Source organism: Neoarius graeffei, chromosome 21 (assembly GCF_027579695.1).
Source record: "Neoarius graeffei isolate fNeoGra1 chromosome 21, fNeoGra1.pri, whole genome shotgun sequence".
Taxonomy (NCBI): domain Eukaryota; kingdom Metazoa; phylum Chordata; class Actinopteri; order Siluriformes; family Ariidae; genus Neoarius; species Neoarius graeffei.
Genome location: NC_083589.1, coordinates 41926097 through 41941618, shown reverse-complemented (window position 1 = coordinate 41941618; position 15522 = coordinate 41926097). Strand labels below are relative to the sequence as shown.

The 15522-nt window shown below is 43.7% G+C and overlaps 1 protein-coding gene across 2 annotated transcripts in view; it reads right to left on the bottom strand.

The window, feature by feature from the left end:
- Positions 1–11708, bottom strand: part of dgki (diacylglycerol kinase, iota) — a 162741-nt gene extending 151033 nt beyond the window's left edge. For both annotated transcript variants that reach the window (XM_060903143.1, XM_060903144.1), the window contains exon 1: positions 11252–11708. In XM_060903143.1, the coding sequence (XP_060759126.1) occupies positions 11252–11442 (191 nt within the window). In that variant the 5' untranslated portion in view covers positions 11443–11708. The remainder of the gene's footprint in view (positions 1–11251) is intronic.
- Between the last annotated feature and the right edge of the window lie 3814 nt (positions 11709–15522).

Sequence of the window (15522 nt, the reverse complement as noted above, 5' to 3'; positions counted from 1 at the left end):
TCAATATTTGAAATGTTCATGAGGGACTGAGCCAACACTGAACCCTACTCCACAATAAAGCTAACACTGCCTTTTTCCAGCTGCATACAAGCACAGTAAAGACTCATCCATGCTAAACTATGCATTAGCTTGACAGGCAAGAGAGAAAAAGTGCACCAAAGGTGTCAAAATCTACAAACAGGAATGGAGTCTACTCCTTAATGATGCACCAGGCCTCCATGTTTCTGTTCTGGACAGTACACACATCCTCCTCTGACATCTGAGAGTTCATCCACAAGGACCTCTTTAATCCCCAAATCCTAAAAACTGAGTTAACAGCCCTCTTTGAAGGCTGAAAAAAAAGAAAAATGTCTCCCTGTGTCTTACAGGTTCAAAGTCTTCTCTGCTTTGCTCAGGTTTATTAAAATGAACAATGAGGTGTAATCAAAGACGTAGCGTGTTTGAAGCCGTGCTGGCGTTTTCTTCTTTCTGCCCAGTGTTTGCTTGTAGCTTTTGCATGTGGCATCTTATCTGAATTGAAAATGGAGAGCTAAAGATGGCTTTGATCATTTGAACTTGGATAAGACTTGGGCGGCACGGTGGTGTAGTGGTTAGCGCTGTCGCCTCACAGCAAGAAGGTTCTGGGTTCAAGTCCAGTGGTTGACGGGGGCCCTTCTGTGTGGAGTTTGCATGTTCTCCCCGTGTCCGTGTGGGTTTCCTCCGGGTGCTCCGGTTTCCTCCACAGTCCAAAGACAGGTTACGTTAACATGGGGTGGCCTTGGGCTGAAGTGGTTAGCACCAAACTCCCAACTGCTCCCTGGGCACTGTAGCATAGCTGCCCACTGCTCTGGGTATGTGTGTGTGCTCATTGCTCACTTGTGTGTGTGTGTTTGCTGCTTCAGATGGGTTAAATGCAGAGCACAAATTTCACTGTGCTTGAGTATGCATGTGACAAAGGCTTCTTCTTCAAGAAAGCACAGGAGATAGCAGGCTGATGACGGCTGCTCTCTATGAAAGCTGTTAAGACAACGGGAGGAGGACTCTAAGCAAGGGGTCTTTAAGAATAGACAAGAATACATGTTTGCTGTTTGGGAAAAGTCCGTTGTGACCACAGTCTGTTTTGTTGTGTTAGTGCCTCTTTAGTACAACAGTGCTAGTCCACTGCTGCTACTCTTCTGGAAGACATCTTTTGTTCACTGGACATCAATAATCATGCTTTATTAAACACTTCCTGACCTCATACTAGTTACTGTCCAGAGCTGACTGTGCCCATTTTATTGATGAGGTCTAGTAAGATAAGTCGCTGATCAACTGAATGTCACTAAAGGCAATCAGAAGAAGTTGAGTAAATTCCAACATGAATTATGAACGGCATAGAGACTACTCACCATAAAACAAGAACTGGCCCAAATGACCTTGGAGTTTTAGGTCTTGTTCATTGACTAACAACTGGAATCATCACAGTGCAAACAACCCCACTACCATTACAGTGCTCAATGAAGTCATCGCATTTCATGGTGTGTGTGTGTGACTGTTAATTCCAACATGAAAAAAAAAATCTGATTCACTGCCTGCAGTTCTTTGTCCCATTGCTTTATTTTCAGGAAACAAAAAAACTGAGTTGAATGCCAGCTCAAATGTATGAATAACCAATGAGCACTAAACAAGGCTACTCAACCACCCTCCATTAACCATTAGGACTGGAAAACTATTTAAAGCACATAACAAAAACCATAGGATTAAAAATCCCTGACTCTGGACTGTGGCCAATGGGGGAAAAAAGCACAGTTCCGGTTTTATATTGCCAACAATTCTGCTAAATTGTGGAAATGAAAAAGACCTTGAAAGTCACACAAATGGAATTTAGGGATTAGCCAGCTGACTCAGAGAGCGACAGTATTTCAGCATGTATGAGCATGTCCTCGAGACTTGTTCTGGACAGACTGGACTGGAGTGTGCAGCTCAAGTGAGGGCCAAAATGCTCGACACTGTCACTAGCAGTAGTAAATGAGAATGTGTGTAGTGTGTAGGTGGATGTACAGTATGCTTGTCAATATGCTGTAAGGTCTTCAATCTTTCCGATGGACTGGAATCCATGAGCCATATCTATTCGATCGACACAAACACACCCTTTAAATCATTTCTGCAGAAGACTGCCTACACAGAATGAGTCTTACCGCACAAACACATTAAGTGTTTTTATTGACAAATCTGAAGCAGGATTGTCTTCCAAAATAGTAAATTGTTTTGTGGGGCCAGAATGTCTTTCGGTATGTCGGAACACGACATCAGTTATACATTCCAAGGTTCTAACAGAGATAACAATCTACTCTAGAAACAGCAGTCAGTGATACTGTAGTATATAATACCTGCTAAACAGTACACATAATGTACCACTTGAATAATCTCTACATAATGTGCATTTAAAGAATACTGGCTGGCATTGAGTGGTATATCAGATATATTTCATTCAGCTAGCATGATGATACTGAACAAGTCAAAGACGAATTCAATATCATGCTAGCTGAATACAACCCCGATTCCAAAAAAGTTGGGACAAAGTACAAATTGTAAATAAAAATGGAATGCAATAATTTACAAATCTCAAAAACTGATATTGTATTCACAATAGAACATAGACAACATATCAAATGTCAAAAGTGAGACATTTTGAAATTTCATGCCAAATATTGGCTCATTTGAAATTTCATGACAGCAACACATCTCAAAAAAGTTGGGACAGGGGCAATAAGAGGCTGGAAAAGTTAAAGGTGCAAAAAAGGAACAGCTGGAGGACCAAATTGCAACTCATTATGTCAATTGGCAATAGGTCATTAACATGACTGGGTATAAAAAGAGCATCTTGGAGTGGCAGCGGCTCTCAGAAGTAAAGATGGGAAGAGGATCACCAATCCCCCTAATTCTGCGCCGACAAATAGTGGAGCAATATCAGAAAGGAGTTCGACAGTGTAAAATTGCAAAGAGTTTGAATATATCATCATCTACAGTGCATAATATCATCAAAAGATTCAGAGAATCTGGAAGAATCTCTGTGCGTAAGGGTCAAGGCCGGAAAACCATACTGGGTGCCCGTGATCTTCGGGCCCTTAGATGGCACTGCATCACATACAGGCATGCTTCTGTATTGGAAATCACAAAATGGGCTCAGGAATATTTCCAAAGAACATTATCTGTGAACACAATTCACCGTGCCATCCGCCGTTGCCAGCTAAAACTCTATAGTTCAAAGAAGAAGCCGTATCTAAACATGATCCAGAAGCGCAGACGTCTTCTCTGGGCCAAGGCTCATTTAAAATGGACTATGGCAAAGTGGAAAACTGTTCTGTGGTCAGACGAATCAAAATTTGAAGTTCTTTATGGAAATCAAGGACACCGTGTCATTCGGACTAAAGAGGAGAAGGACGACCCAAGTTGTTATCAGCGCTCAGTTCAGAAGCCTGCATCTCTGATGGTATGGGGTTGCATTAGTGCGTGTGGCATGGGCAGCTTACACATCTGGAAAGACACCATCAATGCTGAAAGGTATATCCAGGTTCTAGAGCAACATATGCTCCCATCCAGACGACGTCTCTTTCAGGGAAGACCTTGCATTTTCCAACATGACAATGCCAAACCACATACTGCATCAATTACAGCATCATGGCTGCGTAGAAGAAGGGTCCGGGTACTGAACTGGCCAGCCTGCAGTCCAGATCTTTCACCCATAGAAAACATTTGGCGCATCATAAAACGGAAGATACGACAAAAAAGACCTAAGACAGTTGAGCAACTAGAATCCTACATTAGACAAGAATGGGTTAACATTCCTATCCCTAAACTTGAGCAACTTGTCTCCTCAGTCCCCAGACGTTTACAGACTGTTGTAAAGAGAAAAGGGGATGTCTCACAGGGGTAAACATGGCCTTGTCCCAACTTTTTTGAGATGTGGTGTTGTCATGAAATTTAAAATTACCTAATGTTTCTCTTTAAATGATACATTTTCTCAGTTTAAACATTTGATATGTCACCTATGTTCTATTCTGAATAAAATATGGAATTTTGAAACTTACATATCATTGCATTCTGTTTTTATTTACAATTTGTACTTTGTCCCAACTTTTTTGGAATCGGGGTTGTAGAATATATCTGATATACCATGAAAAAAGCCAGCCAATATTATTATTATTATTATTATTATTATTATTATAATACATACATACATTCATACATACAAATTCCTTTCAGGTGTTTAACACGTCTTCCTCTTTCAAAATTCTCTCAAAATCTTCCACATTTAATGAAGCAAACCTGGTGGCCATGTTTGTTTACAAATTGTCACGGTCACTCAATAGAGCGGAAGTTTTACATCTCCGACGTGTGACGTCATGTTATCTTGACAACCATGCAATATCGTAAACCATATTAAACGCTCGTTCTCCATTGGGTAGAGTGGCGTAATACATGTAGGATAAGCAATATGCTAACAATATTCCATGCTATTAAACCAAATGAATGAAACCTGCTAGAAGGGAATAGAACACATGTTTTGATTCCACCGAAAAAGTGTCCTGTATGTATAATAATATATAATATACTGCTTCATAAAATTTCTAATTGTATTTACTACTTTAGAATTCACAGACTACAAACATTAGTTTAATATAGGTTTTACTATAATGTATTCTACTGGATGACTAAAACCTTATACTGACTGGATTAGATTTACATGGAGAGAGGGTGTAATATAATTATAACCAGAATATCTCTGGGATTTTAGTCTCAGCCAAATCTGTCGTGTCAGTCATTTTTGTTCCAGACAGACTGCGCACACTTCTGGAAAGATTACGCCATCTTTTACTTGCTATGACCAGTATAAATAACTCCAGGCAAAATATACCATATTATCCATAATATCCTGTGTGAAAAGAGATTTTTCTTCAGTATAAAGATACTGCATGTAGTGCTCTTTTCTACAGCCTCCCATCAAAACCAAAACAAAGCCAGGTAATAAAGCACAGATGACATTTAAAGGACTTGTCAGAGAAACGCTTCCTGGGTGTTTAGATAAGTTATTGAATTCGTAGCACCAATATAGCCGATGTACAGTACATGTTACTGACATACAAATGATCAACTGTGGTTTGCACAGGCACAAAACTTACAAACAAGTGCTTCTAATAAAGGTCTTATCAATCAGTAAGATTTGAGGTGTATATAGTATGACTAACTTTTTTGTGATAAAGATGTGTACGTTGTGAAGACACTCCCATCTCTGTAATTTATACAAAGATTCCTTATAACATTTATTTCCTTCCAGAGTTGCATTAATTCTTCGCTGAGATCTTGTATTGTCGACAGGAGAGTCGAACCACTCCATAAGGTCTTCTCCAGCACATCCCAAAGACTTTCAGTGGAGTTAAGGTCAGGATTCTGTGGTGGCCAGTTCATGTGTGAAAATGATTCCTGAACCATTCTTTCACAATTTGAGCCTGATGAACCCTGGCACTGTCGTCCTGGAATATGCCCGTACCGTCAGGGAAGAAAAAAATCCATTGATGGGATAACCTGCTCATTCAGTACATTTAGGTCGTCAGCTGACTTCATTTTATTGCCACATAAAGTTGCTGATCATAACACCGCCTCCAGAGGCTTATATAGTGGCCACTATGCATGATGGGTGCATCGCTTCATGCGCTTCCCTGCTTACCTTGAAGCACGTTTCACACTGGAATCAAGTAAATCTGGACTCGTCAGATCACATGACCTTTCTCCACTGCTCCAGAGTCCAATATTATACTTCCTAGCAAACTGAAGACTTTTCTTCCAATTAGCTTCACTAACAAGTGCTTTTCTTATGGCCACACAACTGTTTAGTCTCAATCCTGTGAGTTCTCATTGCATCATGCATGTGGAAATGCTCTAACTTTCACTATTAAACGTAGCCATGAGTTCTACTGTCGATTTTTTACGATTTGACTTCACCAAATGTTTAAAGCATATACGCTTTAAACCATGGCCTCACTTTCGTTTATGAATGCCTTGAGACCTCAAGAATGGCACAGGAATAGTTTTAAGCATTAACAATAAATTTAATATAGTAATTTTTACGATTAAAGTGATTTATATAGGTAGCGGTCTGAGTGAATGACCTTGACATCCGTAACGTCACAACAGGAAGTCTTTCGGTCTCATCGCCATTTCCGCTATACTAAAACACAGAGCTGACTGCAACTCCAATCCTCCATTTTGAGCTAATTTATCGCCATGCCACGTAGATATGTTGCTGGCCGGTGCAGCAACACGACAGAAAGTGGATTTACGTTGCATTCATGGCCCAAGAATGTTCAAACTGCAAAGATTTGGACGCGTTTTGTGAGAAGTTCACGGGCACATCGGGCGCCTACGAAGTGGTCTCTCCTCTGCTCTGCACATTTTACTGAAGACTCGTACGAGACCTCTGATCTGTTGAGGAGCGTTGGCTATAAGCCCGTACTGAAAGAGGGTGGAGTACCAATAATTAAAGAAAAAGAAAAGTACAAGAAAAGGAAAGTATTTATTTATGTTTAAAAGGAAAATGAGTTCAGTTGCACCAGTCCTCCTGGAGTCGAGGATTGTTGCTAAAACCCGGGACGGGACAGGATAGGACATATCGCTCGGGCAGTGACCTCCCCACAGTTGTTGCTAAAACCGGTGAAGTTCCGTTCTGTCCTGGGTTTTAGTAATTTCCTGAGCCCAGCAGTAATGGCAGACTACACAGTATGAAGAAAACAGTGAATGAGTGGAGCAGCCGTCTGATTTCTAAACTGGATATTGCTGCCATCTCACCCTTACGTGGAAGAAGTGAATGAATGGAGAACTGAACGAACAACTGAAAGTCAGATTGTTTCAAAAACAATCGGCCACAAGATCGGCCTTCAAGAAGCGAGAACACAGACGGGTAAGCTGCGACTCTCATTTGGATAAAAAAACAACACGTTGTTTACCTGCATTTAGATTAATACATGTAACTTGTATTGTGTGTTTAAGTTAGCGGTATAAGATTATGTAATTTGCTTCAGAATGTGATTGTCTCAGTTCATCTGATTATTTAATTATAGCCTTTTACGTTTGATCAGTGAAAATGCATGCATGTACATGTATGTTGCCTAAGTTATAACACCTATCCTGTTTTAATGAGAGTCAACCCACAATCAATGAAGTCAAATCAGTCTTAGTTGAGCAAGTCGGTGACGGTATTTCTTACTTTCACCATAAATTTTTATTGATATGACTTTGGTCGATAGCTGTAAAAGGCCTCGGCATTAAAACCGGTTACCGCTGTGACGTCGTGTGCTCAGGGCTGGCTGGCTCAGCGGGGCAGCTCAAATGCCAACTCTGCGGTCGATTTTAACTCTCAAAAATATGTATTTTTTTATTCCCATTTATGCAGCATACAAGAGTCAAGGATGGAGATACTATCCACTCAGAAATTTATTTAAAAATAAAGGCTCTGCATATCTCCTGTAAGTGATTAAAAGAACTGTTGTCATCTGAATCATATTAATCACTACATTAATTATCCAGTGCTTATTTAAATGTTTATGCTTATTTAAATCCAAACAGTGACTTTTGTCTTGGCCAGACAATGTATATATCCATCCATCCATCCATCCATCCATCCATTATCTACACCACTTATTTCTCAGGGTTGCAGGGAAGCTGGAGCCAATCCCAGCTCACTTCGGGTGAGAGGCGGTGTACGCTCTGGGCAGGTCGCCAATCTATCACAGGGCTCACACAGAGACGAACAACCTTTCACACGCTCATTCACACTTACAGGTAATTTAGAGTAGCCAGCTGACCTAATCTGCATGTCTTTGGACTGTGGGAGGAAACTGGAGCACCCAGAGGAAACCCACACAGACACGAGGCGAACATGCAAACTCCACACAGAAAGACTATAGCCAAAATGATACCATATTAAATAAAACCACTACACTTTTCAGACGCAGTCAGTTCTTATAAGAATTTTTTCTCTTTTTCTCTGTAAATAATTTATTCATGTGGATGTTAAATCAAAATGTCATCAACGCTGCAGTTTTCAACGATAGGATTTTATGTTCCTTGGCAGTTTCAGTAGCAAACATATTAATATTGTGATCCATATTTGTGCATTGGGTATGGTTTTGACTATAGTGCTATGATGGTTAAATACATTATACACTGCTAATGTAGTGGTTAGCACTGTCGCCTCACAGCAAGAAGGTGCTGAGTTCGAGCCCCGTGACCAACGAGGACCTTTCTGTGAGGAGTTTGCATGTTCTCGCGGTGTCTGCGTGGGTTTCCTCCGGGTTCTCTGGTTTCCCCCACAGTCCAAAGACGTGCGGCTAGGTTAACATGGGGCAGCCATGGCCTGAAGGTTGGACTGTGCTGCCCTTGAGCAAGGCACCTAACCTCCAACTGCTCCCTGGGTGCTGCCCACTGCTCTGGGTATGTGTGTGTGCTCATTGCTCACTTTTGCGTACATCCGTGTGTTCACTGCTTCAGACGCAGATGAGGAATTTCACTGTGCTTGAGTGTGTGCTTGAGTGATCAGAAACAAGTCCTGTTTGACAAAAGAACACCAGAGGGGACCTGGTCTAAGGTTGAGGAGTTATTAAGGGTGGATCGGCAGCAGGCTAGGAAAACAATGATGAAGAAAACAGAATTTAGGCATCTGCTTGAGCAGAGGTTTTCAGAGCAGATGCACCTCAAGGCCGAGCACAGGCCAAAAGGGAAACAATGATGATGATGATGATGATGTGTGATAAATAAAGGCTTCTTATCTTCTTTATCCATCCATTATCTGTAGCCGCTTATCCTGTCTTACAGGGTCGCAGGCAAGCTGGAGCCTATCCCAGCTGACTACGGGCGAAAGGCGGGGTACACCCTGGACAAGTCGCCAGGTCATCACAGGGCTGACACAGAGACACAGACAACCATTCACACTCACATTCACACCTACGGTCAATTTAGAGCCACCAATTAGCCTAAAGCCAGTATCTCACTGGGCTGCGACAGCCTGCAACTAGTTGGAGACACAACAATTGCGATAAAATACGCAAATTAGCGACAATTTTCACTTGGAATCACACTGAATTGATATTCGCATATTTTATCGCAATTGTTGTGTCTGCGACTAGTCGCAGGCTGTCGCAGCCCAGTGAGATACTGTCTGAAGAACTCACATTTCCTGTCTCATGAAAACTGACTTGAGAAGGGTTCACGACGGCTTTGCGACACCAGCGACACATTTGTGGCTATTTTGAGAGAAATTTTGCTGCACAAATTTTTTGAACGTGTTCAAAATTTCAGCAACAATGGAGCGACACTTTGCAACGAAGTCGAGAAACCCAGCGAATGTTTCAAGACACTTTTGAAAGAAAGAAAGCACAACTTTATTCATCACACACTTGTGAAATTTCATCTCTGCATTTAACCCATCAGAAGCAGTGAATACACACATGCACACACACATACCCAGAGCAGTGGGCAGCCATGCTAACAGCGCCCGGGGAGCAGTTGGGAGTTAGGTGTCTCGCTCAAGGGCACCTCAGCCTACGGCCGTCCCATATTAACCTAACCGCATGTCTTTGGATTGTGGGGGAAACTGGAGCACCCGGAAACACACAAACTCCACACAGAAAGGCCCTTGCCGGTCGCTGGGTTCGAATCCAGAACCTTCTTGCTAACCACTACACCACCGTGCCGTGAATGATGTTCGCAATTTGTTGCAGCCCAGTGAGATACTACCCTAACCTGCATGCTTTTGGGGGAAACCGGAGCACCCGGAGGAAACCCACGCGGACAACACGCAAACCCCACACAGAAAGGCCCTTGCCGGCCGCTGGGCTCGAACCAGAACCTTCTTGCTGTGAGGCAACAGTGCTAACCACTACACCACCGTGCTGTCCTTGTCTTCTTTATATCATAGCCTATTCTATGACTTTGTAAAACTACATGTGATCTCCAGCAGAGGACAGGGGCTGAGGCTCGCCTGTTATTATATTTTTTTCCTAATGTGATCCGTTTAAACAGCCCAATAAAGAGCTGAGGTCAAAAAGGAAATGGACACACACACACACACACACACACCCGGGCGGCACGGTGGTGTAGTGGTTAGTGCTGTCGCCTCACAGCAAGAAGGTCCGGGTTCGAGCCCTGTGGCCGGCGAGGGCCTTTCTGTGCGGAGTTTGCATGTTCTCCCCGTGTCCGCGTGGGTTTCCTCCGGGTGCTCTGGTTTCCCCCACAGTCCAAAGACATGCAGGTTAGGTTAACTGGCGACTCTAAATTGACCGTAGGTGTGAATGTGAGTGTGAATGGTTGTCTGTGTCTATTGCTGCTTTTCCACTACCAACGCGGCTGAGTTGGGCTGAGCCGTGCCGTGCTGAGTTGGGCTGAGTCAAGCTGAGTGGGGCTGTGGCTTGTTGTCACCGACAACGCCAACAGATACTGGCAAGAGCGTATAGATGAGGCGAGGCGCATAAGGCTTCAGAAATTCTCGTAATTCTTCTTCTTCCGGGTTTACGGTGTTTACAGATCCCAGCGCGCTCGCGGGGTGTGTGTGGGCGTGTGAGGACACTCCTCCTCACCAATCAGTGCACAGGGGAGTGTCTGCTCACGCCCCTAGCCTCACTCGGCTCGGTTTGGCTCGCTTCAGCCCCACTCCAAAACCGTGCGAGTTTTGGGTGCTAAGCAGGGCTGAAGCGAGCTGAGTCGTGCTGCTCTGAGGTAGTCGAAACGCGAGCCGTGTCGGGCTGAAGTGAGCTGAAAAAGGGTAGTGGAAAAGGGCCATATGTGTCAGCCCTGTGATGACCTGGCGACTTGTCCAGGGTGTACCCCGCCTTTCGCCCGTAGTCAGCTGGGATAGGCTCCAGCTTGCCTGCGACCCTGTAGAACAGGATAAAGCGGCTAGAGATAATGAGATGAGATGAGATGACACACACACACAATACACACTCAGTATTCAGAAGACACGTCTGTCTGTACATCAACACATGACATGATAAATCTCTGTAATAAAGGAAAAATTCACACCGAGTCCAGTGGTGCATTAAAGTGGACATGTGTATTTTATTTTAGAGTCGCTGTGTCCCTGAGGGCCGGGGGCCGGCGCGTGCGCGTGCCCTCTGTCTATATCCGCCCGCTGTTTGTTTCCATCATTAAACACAAAACTATAATGATGTTACACAAACAAACATACAGAGAGACTCTCTCTCTCTCTCTCTCTCTCTCTCTCATTATTCCCACTCACCTGTATGAAATCTGTTTCCTGAAAGCCAGACCTTTCATTTTTTCCTCCAGAGCCTCCTCTGCAGCGGCCGCCTCGTCCCTCTCACAGCGCGGCTGCTGCTCGCTCGCCTCCCCGCCGCTCGCTCCGAGCCGGCCGCTCAGTGACTCACTCCACTCATCCTTCGCACACGTTTCGGCGGTCAGGGGGTCCATGCTCTGTCCACGCAGTGGACCCCCTACCCTGCTGTCCGGTCCAAGTGGAGGTCTTTCACGGTTTACCGTCGCTGGCCGGTAAAACCGAGCACTTGTGCAGTGGCGCGCGCTCCGCTCTCCGCCTCTACACGCGCCTGGCTGGGGCTTTAAATGTCAGCGCGCGCTGCAGCGATGCTAACCGGCTAATCAGAGCAGTCCGGAGGCAGCAGCATCCATCCGCAACCGCTCCGGTCTCCACGGGGCATTCTGGGAGATTCCTGCTCACCCTCAGCTCAGCACCGCTCGACTACACAATGTAGGGCACAACGCAGCACAGCACTTCGCTGCTCCACTCATTATGGGAAGCCATATGGTTCATAAACAGGTCAGAATAATCATGGTCGCCGTTTCATGCTGCTGGATTTCATCTCATCTCATCTCATCTCATCTCATCTCATTATCTCTAGCCGCTTTATCCTGTTCTACAGCTGGAGCCTATCCCAGCTGACTACGGGCGAAAGGCGAGGTACACCCTGGACAAGTCGCCAGGTCATCACAGGGCTGACACATAGGCTACGTTTACATTAGACCGTATCTGTCTCGTTTTCTTCGCGGATGCACTGTCCGTTTACATTAAACCGCCTGGAAACGGGAATCCGCCAGCGTCCACGTATTCAATCCAGATCGTGTCAGCTCCGGTGCTGTGTAAACATTCAAAATACGCGGATACGCTGTGCTGAGCTCTAGCTGGCGTCATCATTGGACAACGTCACTGTGACATCCACCTTCCTGATTCGCTGGCGTTGGTCATGTGACGCGACTGCTGAAAAACGGCGCGGACTTCCGCCTTGTATCACCTTTCATTAAAGAGTATAAAAGTATGAAAATACTGCAAATACTGATGCAAATACTGCCCATTGTGTAGTTATGATTGTCTTTAGGCTTGCCATCCTTCCACTTGCAAGTAGTAAGTGATATGCGCTGGGATCACACCCACAGCGGCTCAGTCCCGAATCGTGGCTTGTGCACTTCACTCGCGCGCTGTGTGAGCTGCGCAGGGCCGGAGTGCGCACCCTCCAGAGGGCACTCGCTGTTCAGGGCGGAGTGATTTGGAGCGCAGGATGCCTGCGGAGCCGAGCGTATCCGCGTATTGGCGTTGCTGTGTGCACGGCTAACGGTTTTAGTGTAAACGCGAATCGTTTTAAGAACGTTAATCTGATGATCCACTAATTCGACGTAATGTAAACGTAGCCATAGACACAGACAACCATTCACACTCACATTCACACCTACGGTCAATTTAGAGTCACCAGTTAACCTAACCTGCATGTCTTTGGACTGTGGGGGAAACCTACACAGACACAAGGAGAACATGCAAACTCCACACAGAAAGGCCCTCGTCGGCTGCTGGGTTCGAACCCAGGCCTTGCTGTGAGGTGACAGCGCTAACCAATACACCACCATGCCGCCATATATATATCATCTCATCTCATTATCTCTAGCCGCTTTATCCTGTTCTACAGGGTCGCAGGCAAGCTGGAGCCTATCCCAGCCGACTACGGGTGAAAGGCGGGGTACACCCTGGACAAGTCGCCAGGTCATCACAGGGCTGACACATAGACACAGACAACCATTCACACTCACATTCACACCTACGGTCAATTTAGAGTCACCAGTTAACCTAACCTGCATGTCTTTGGACTGTGAGGGAAACCGGAGCACCCGGAGGAAACCCACGCGGACACGGGGAGAACATGCAAACTCCGCACAGAAAGGCCCTCGCCAGCCACGGGGCTCGAACCCGGACCTTCTTGCTGTGAGGCGAGAGCACTCACAGCAAGAAGTTGCTAAAACTGGTGACATCCCGTTCTGTCCCGGGTTTTAGTAATTGCCTGAGCCTAGCAATAAGGGCGGGCTACACAGTATGGAGAGAATGAATGGAGCAGCCGTCTGATTTCTAAACTGGATATTGTTGCCATCTCACCCTTCGTGGAAGAAGCGAATGAATGGAGAACTGAACAAACAACTGAAAGTCAGATTGTTTCAAAACAATCAGCCACAAGATCAGCCTTCAAGAAGCGAGAACACAGACGGGTAAGCTGCGACTCTCATTTGGATAAAAAAACAACACGTTGTTTACCTGCATTTAGATTAACTTGTATTGTGTGTTTAAGTTAGCGGTATAAGATTATTTAATTTGCTTCAGAATGTGATCGTCTCAGTTCATCTGATTAGTTAATTAGCCTTTTACGTTTTATCAGTGAAAATGCATGCATGTACATGCATGTTGCCTAAGTTATAACACCCATCCTGTTTTAATGAGAGTCAACCCACAATCAATGAAGTCAAATCAGTCTTAGTTGAGCAAGTCCGTAACAGTATTTCCTATTTTCACCATACATTTTTATTGGCATGACTTTGGTCTTTTGCTGTAAAAGGCCTCGGCCTTAAAACTGGTTCGCACAGTGAAGTCACGCACTCAGGCATGGCTGGCTCAGCGGGGCGGCTCTAATGCCAACTTTGCGGTCGATTTTAACTCTCAAAAATATATTTTTTTAAATTTCCATTTATGCAACATACAAGAGTCAAGGATGGAGATACTATCCACTCAGAAATTTATTTAAAAATAAAGGTTCTGCGTATCTGCTTTAAGGCCAATAAAAGCTACCTCGATTGGATACTGATTTTTTTTTTTTTATCAAAACAATGCAGTGAAACAAAAAGGCATTCACTGGACAATCAAGTATGACTTTCCTCTTGAATATTCCTGAGTTTTCCCTGGCCACCCTGCAAAAAGATGTTTGTTTGCTTTCAAGAGCTCGTGCAAAAGATGCCATTTTGCACTTTTCTCCAAGTGTTCAGCTGTCCTGTCACAGAGCATGAGCAACAGTTTGAAAAGATGTGATGACTGGCTTCATATCTTTACAAGAAACATGTGCTAGCCTTCACCTTCCCTGGTTGGTAGCTGCTGTGTGATGGGGAAGGCTAGCTAGTGGATGGCACGTGACCAAAATTAATGGAAGGAAATGGTGGAAAAGCCAAAATGTTTAAAATTACAACTATACCAGTTTTAAAAACACAGACATTGTGTACAATGAGCAAATGTGTATATATATTGTTTTTTAATTACTCATGAGCAAGATTTGTTTTTGTGGTGAAAATTTGGCCACTATTCTATGACCTAGCTGGCAAGGCATTTCATATTTTATATTTAGCACAATTGATCAGTAATTAATAATTAATGTAATAATGCTCATATGCATTTAGAAATGAATGAAACATATACAGCATTGGAGCTGCTCTTTGTCTTGTGGTATTGTGACTGGCTCACACATTGGTTTTTTTCCCCCATTTTCTATCCAACTTGGCAATTCCTGTCCACCAGCCAGCTCACCTCAACATATAGCAGCTACTAATGGGGAAGGTAATGGCTAACACTCGCTTCCTCTGAGACACATAAAGTCAGCCAATAGCATCTTTTCAAACTGCAATTCATGATGAAGTGACACACTCTGAGGAAAGCACTTGCTGCCCTCTTCCAGGGGCGCAGATAGGATTTTTGAACTGGGGGGGACTGAGCTGTCAGCAAATGATTCCATTTTGTGTAAATGCATATATATATATGTGTATATATATATATATATATATATATATATATATATATATATATATATATATATATATATATATATACACACTGAAGCTTCAATATACATTAGAATTGTGAGTTTTCTAACTGAATGAACATTGGTAGACAAAGGCCTACCTGGTCAACACTAGCCATACATGATCAAATTGTTATTTGTCTGGTATGTTAATCTCGCTCCAAAACTTCATGTCTTCTGCATGTTTTATTTAAACATTTGCTGATCTCAGCAGGATGAAGAATCTCATCACAGAAACTTTAACTGTAACTTCTAACAAAAAGGGAATGTCCAAAAATTAATAGCAAAATAAAATTGAAATGATTCACACTCGTGCCTTCATGTAAATGATCAGAAACATAAAATGTGTATGAAAACAGAAGTATAAACACTTGAACAACAGATTCACACAAATGAAAATAAAAAGTGTTTTTTCCAATAAACAAAATTGATAGAA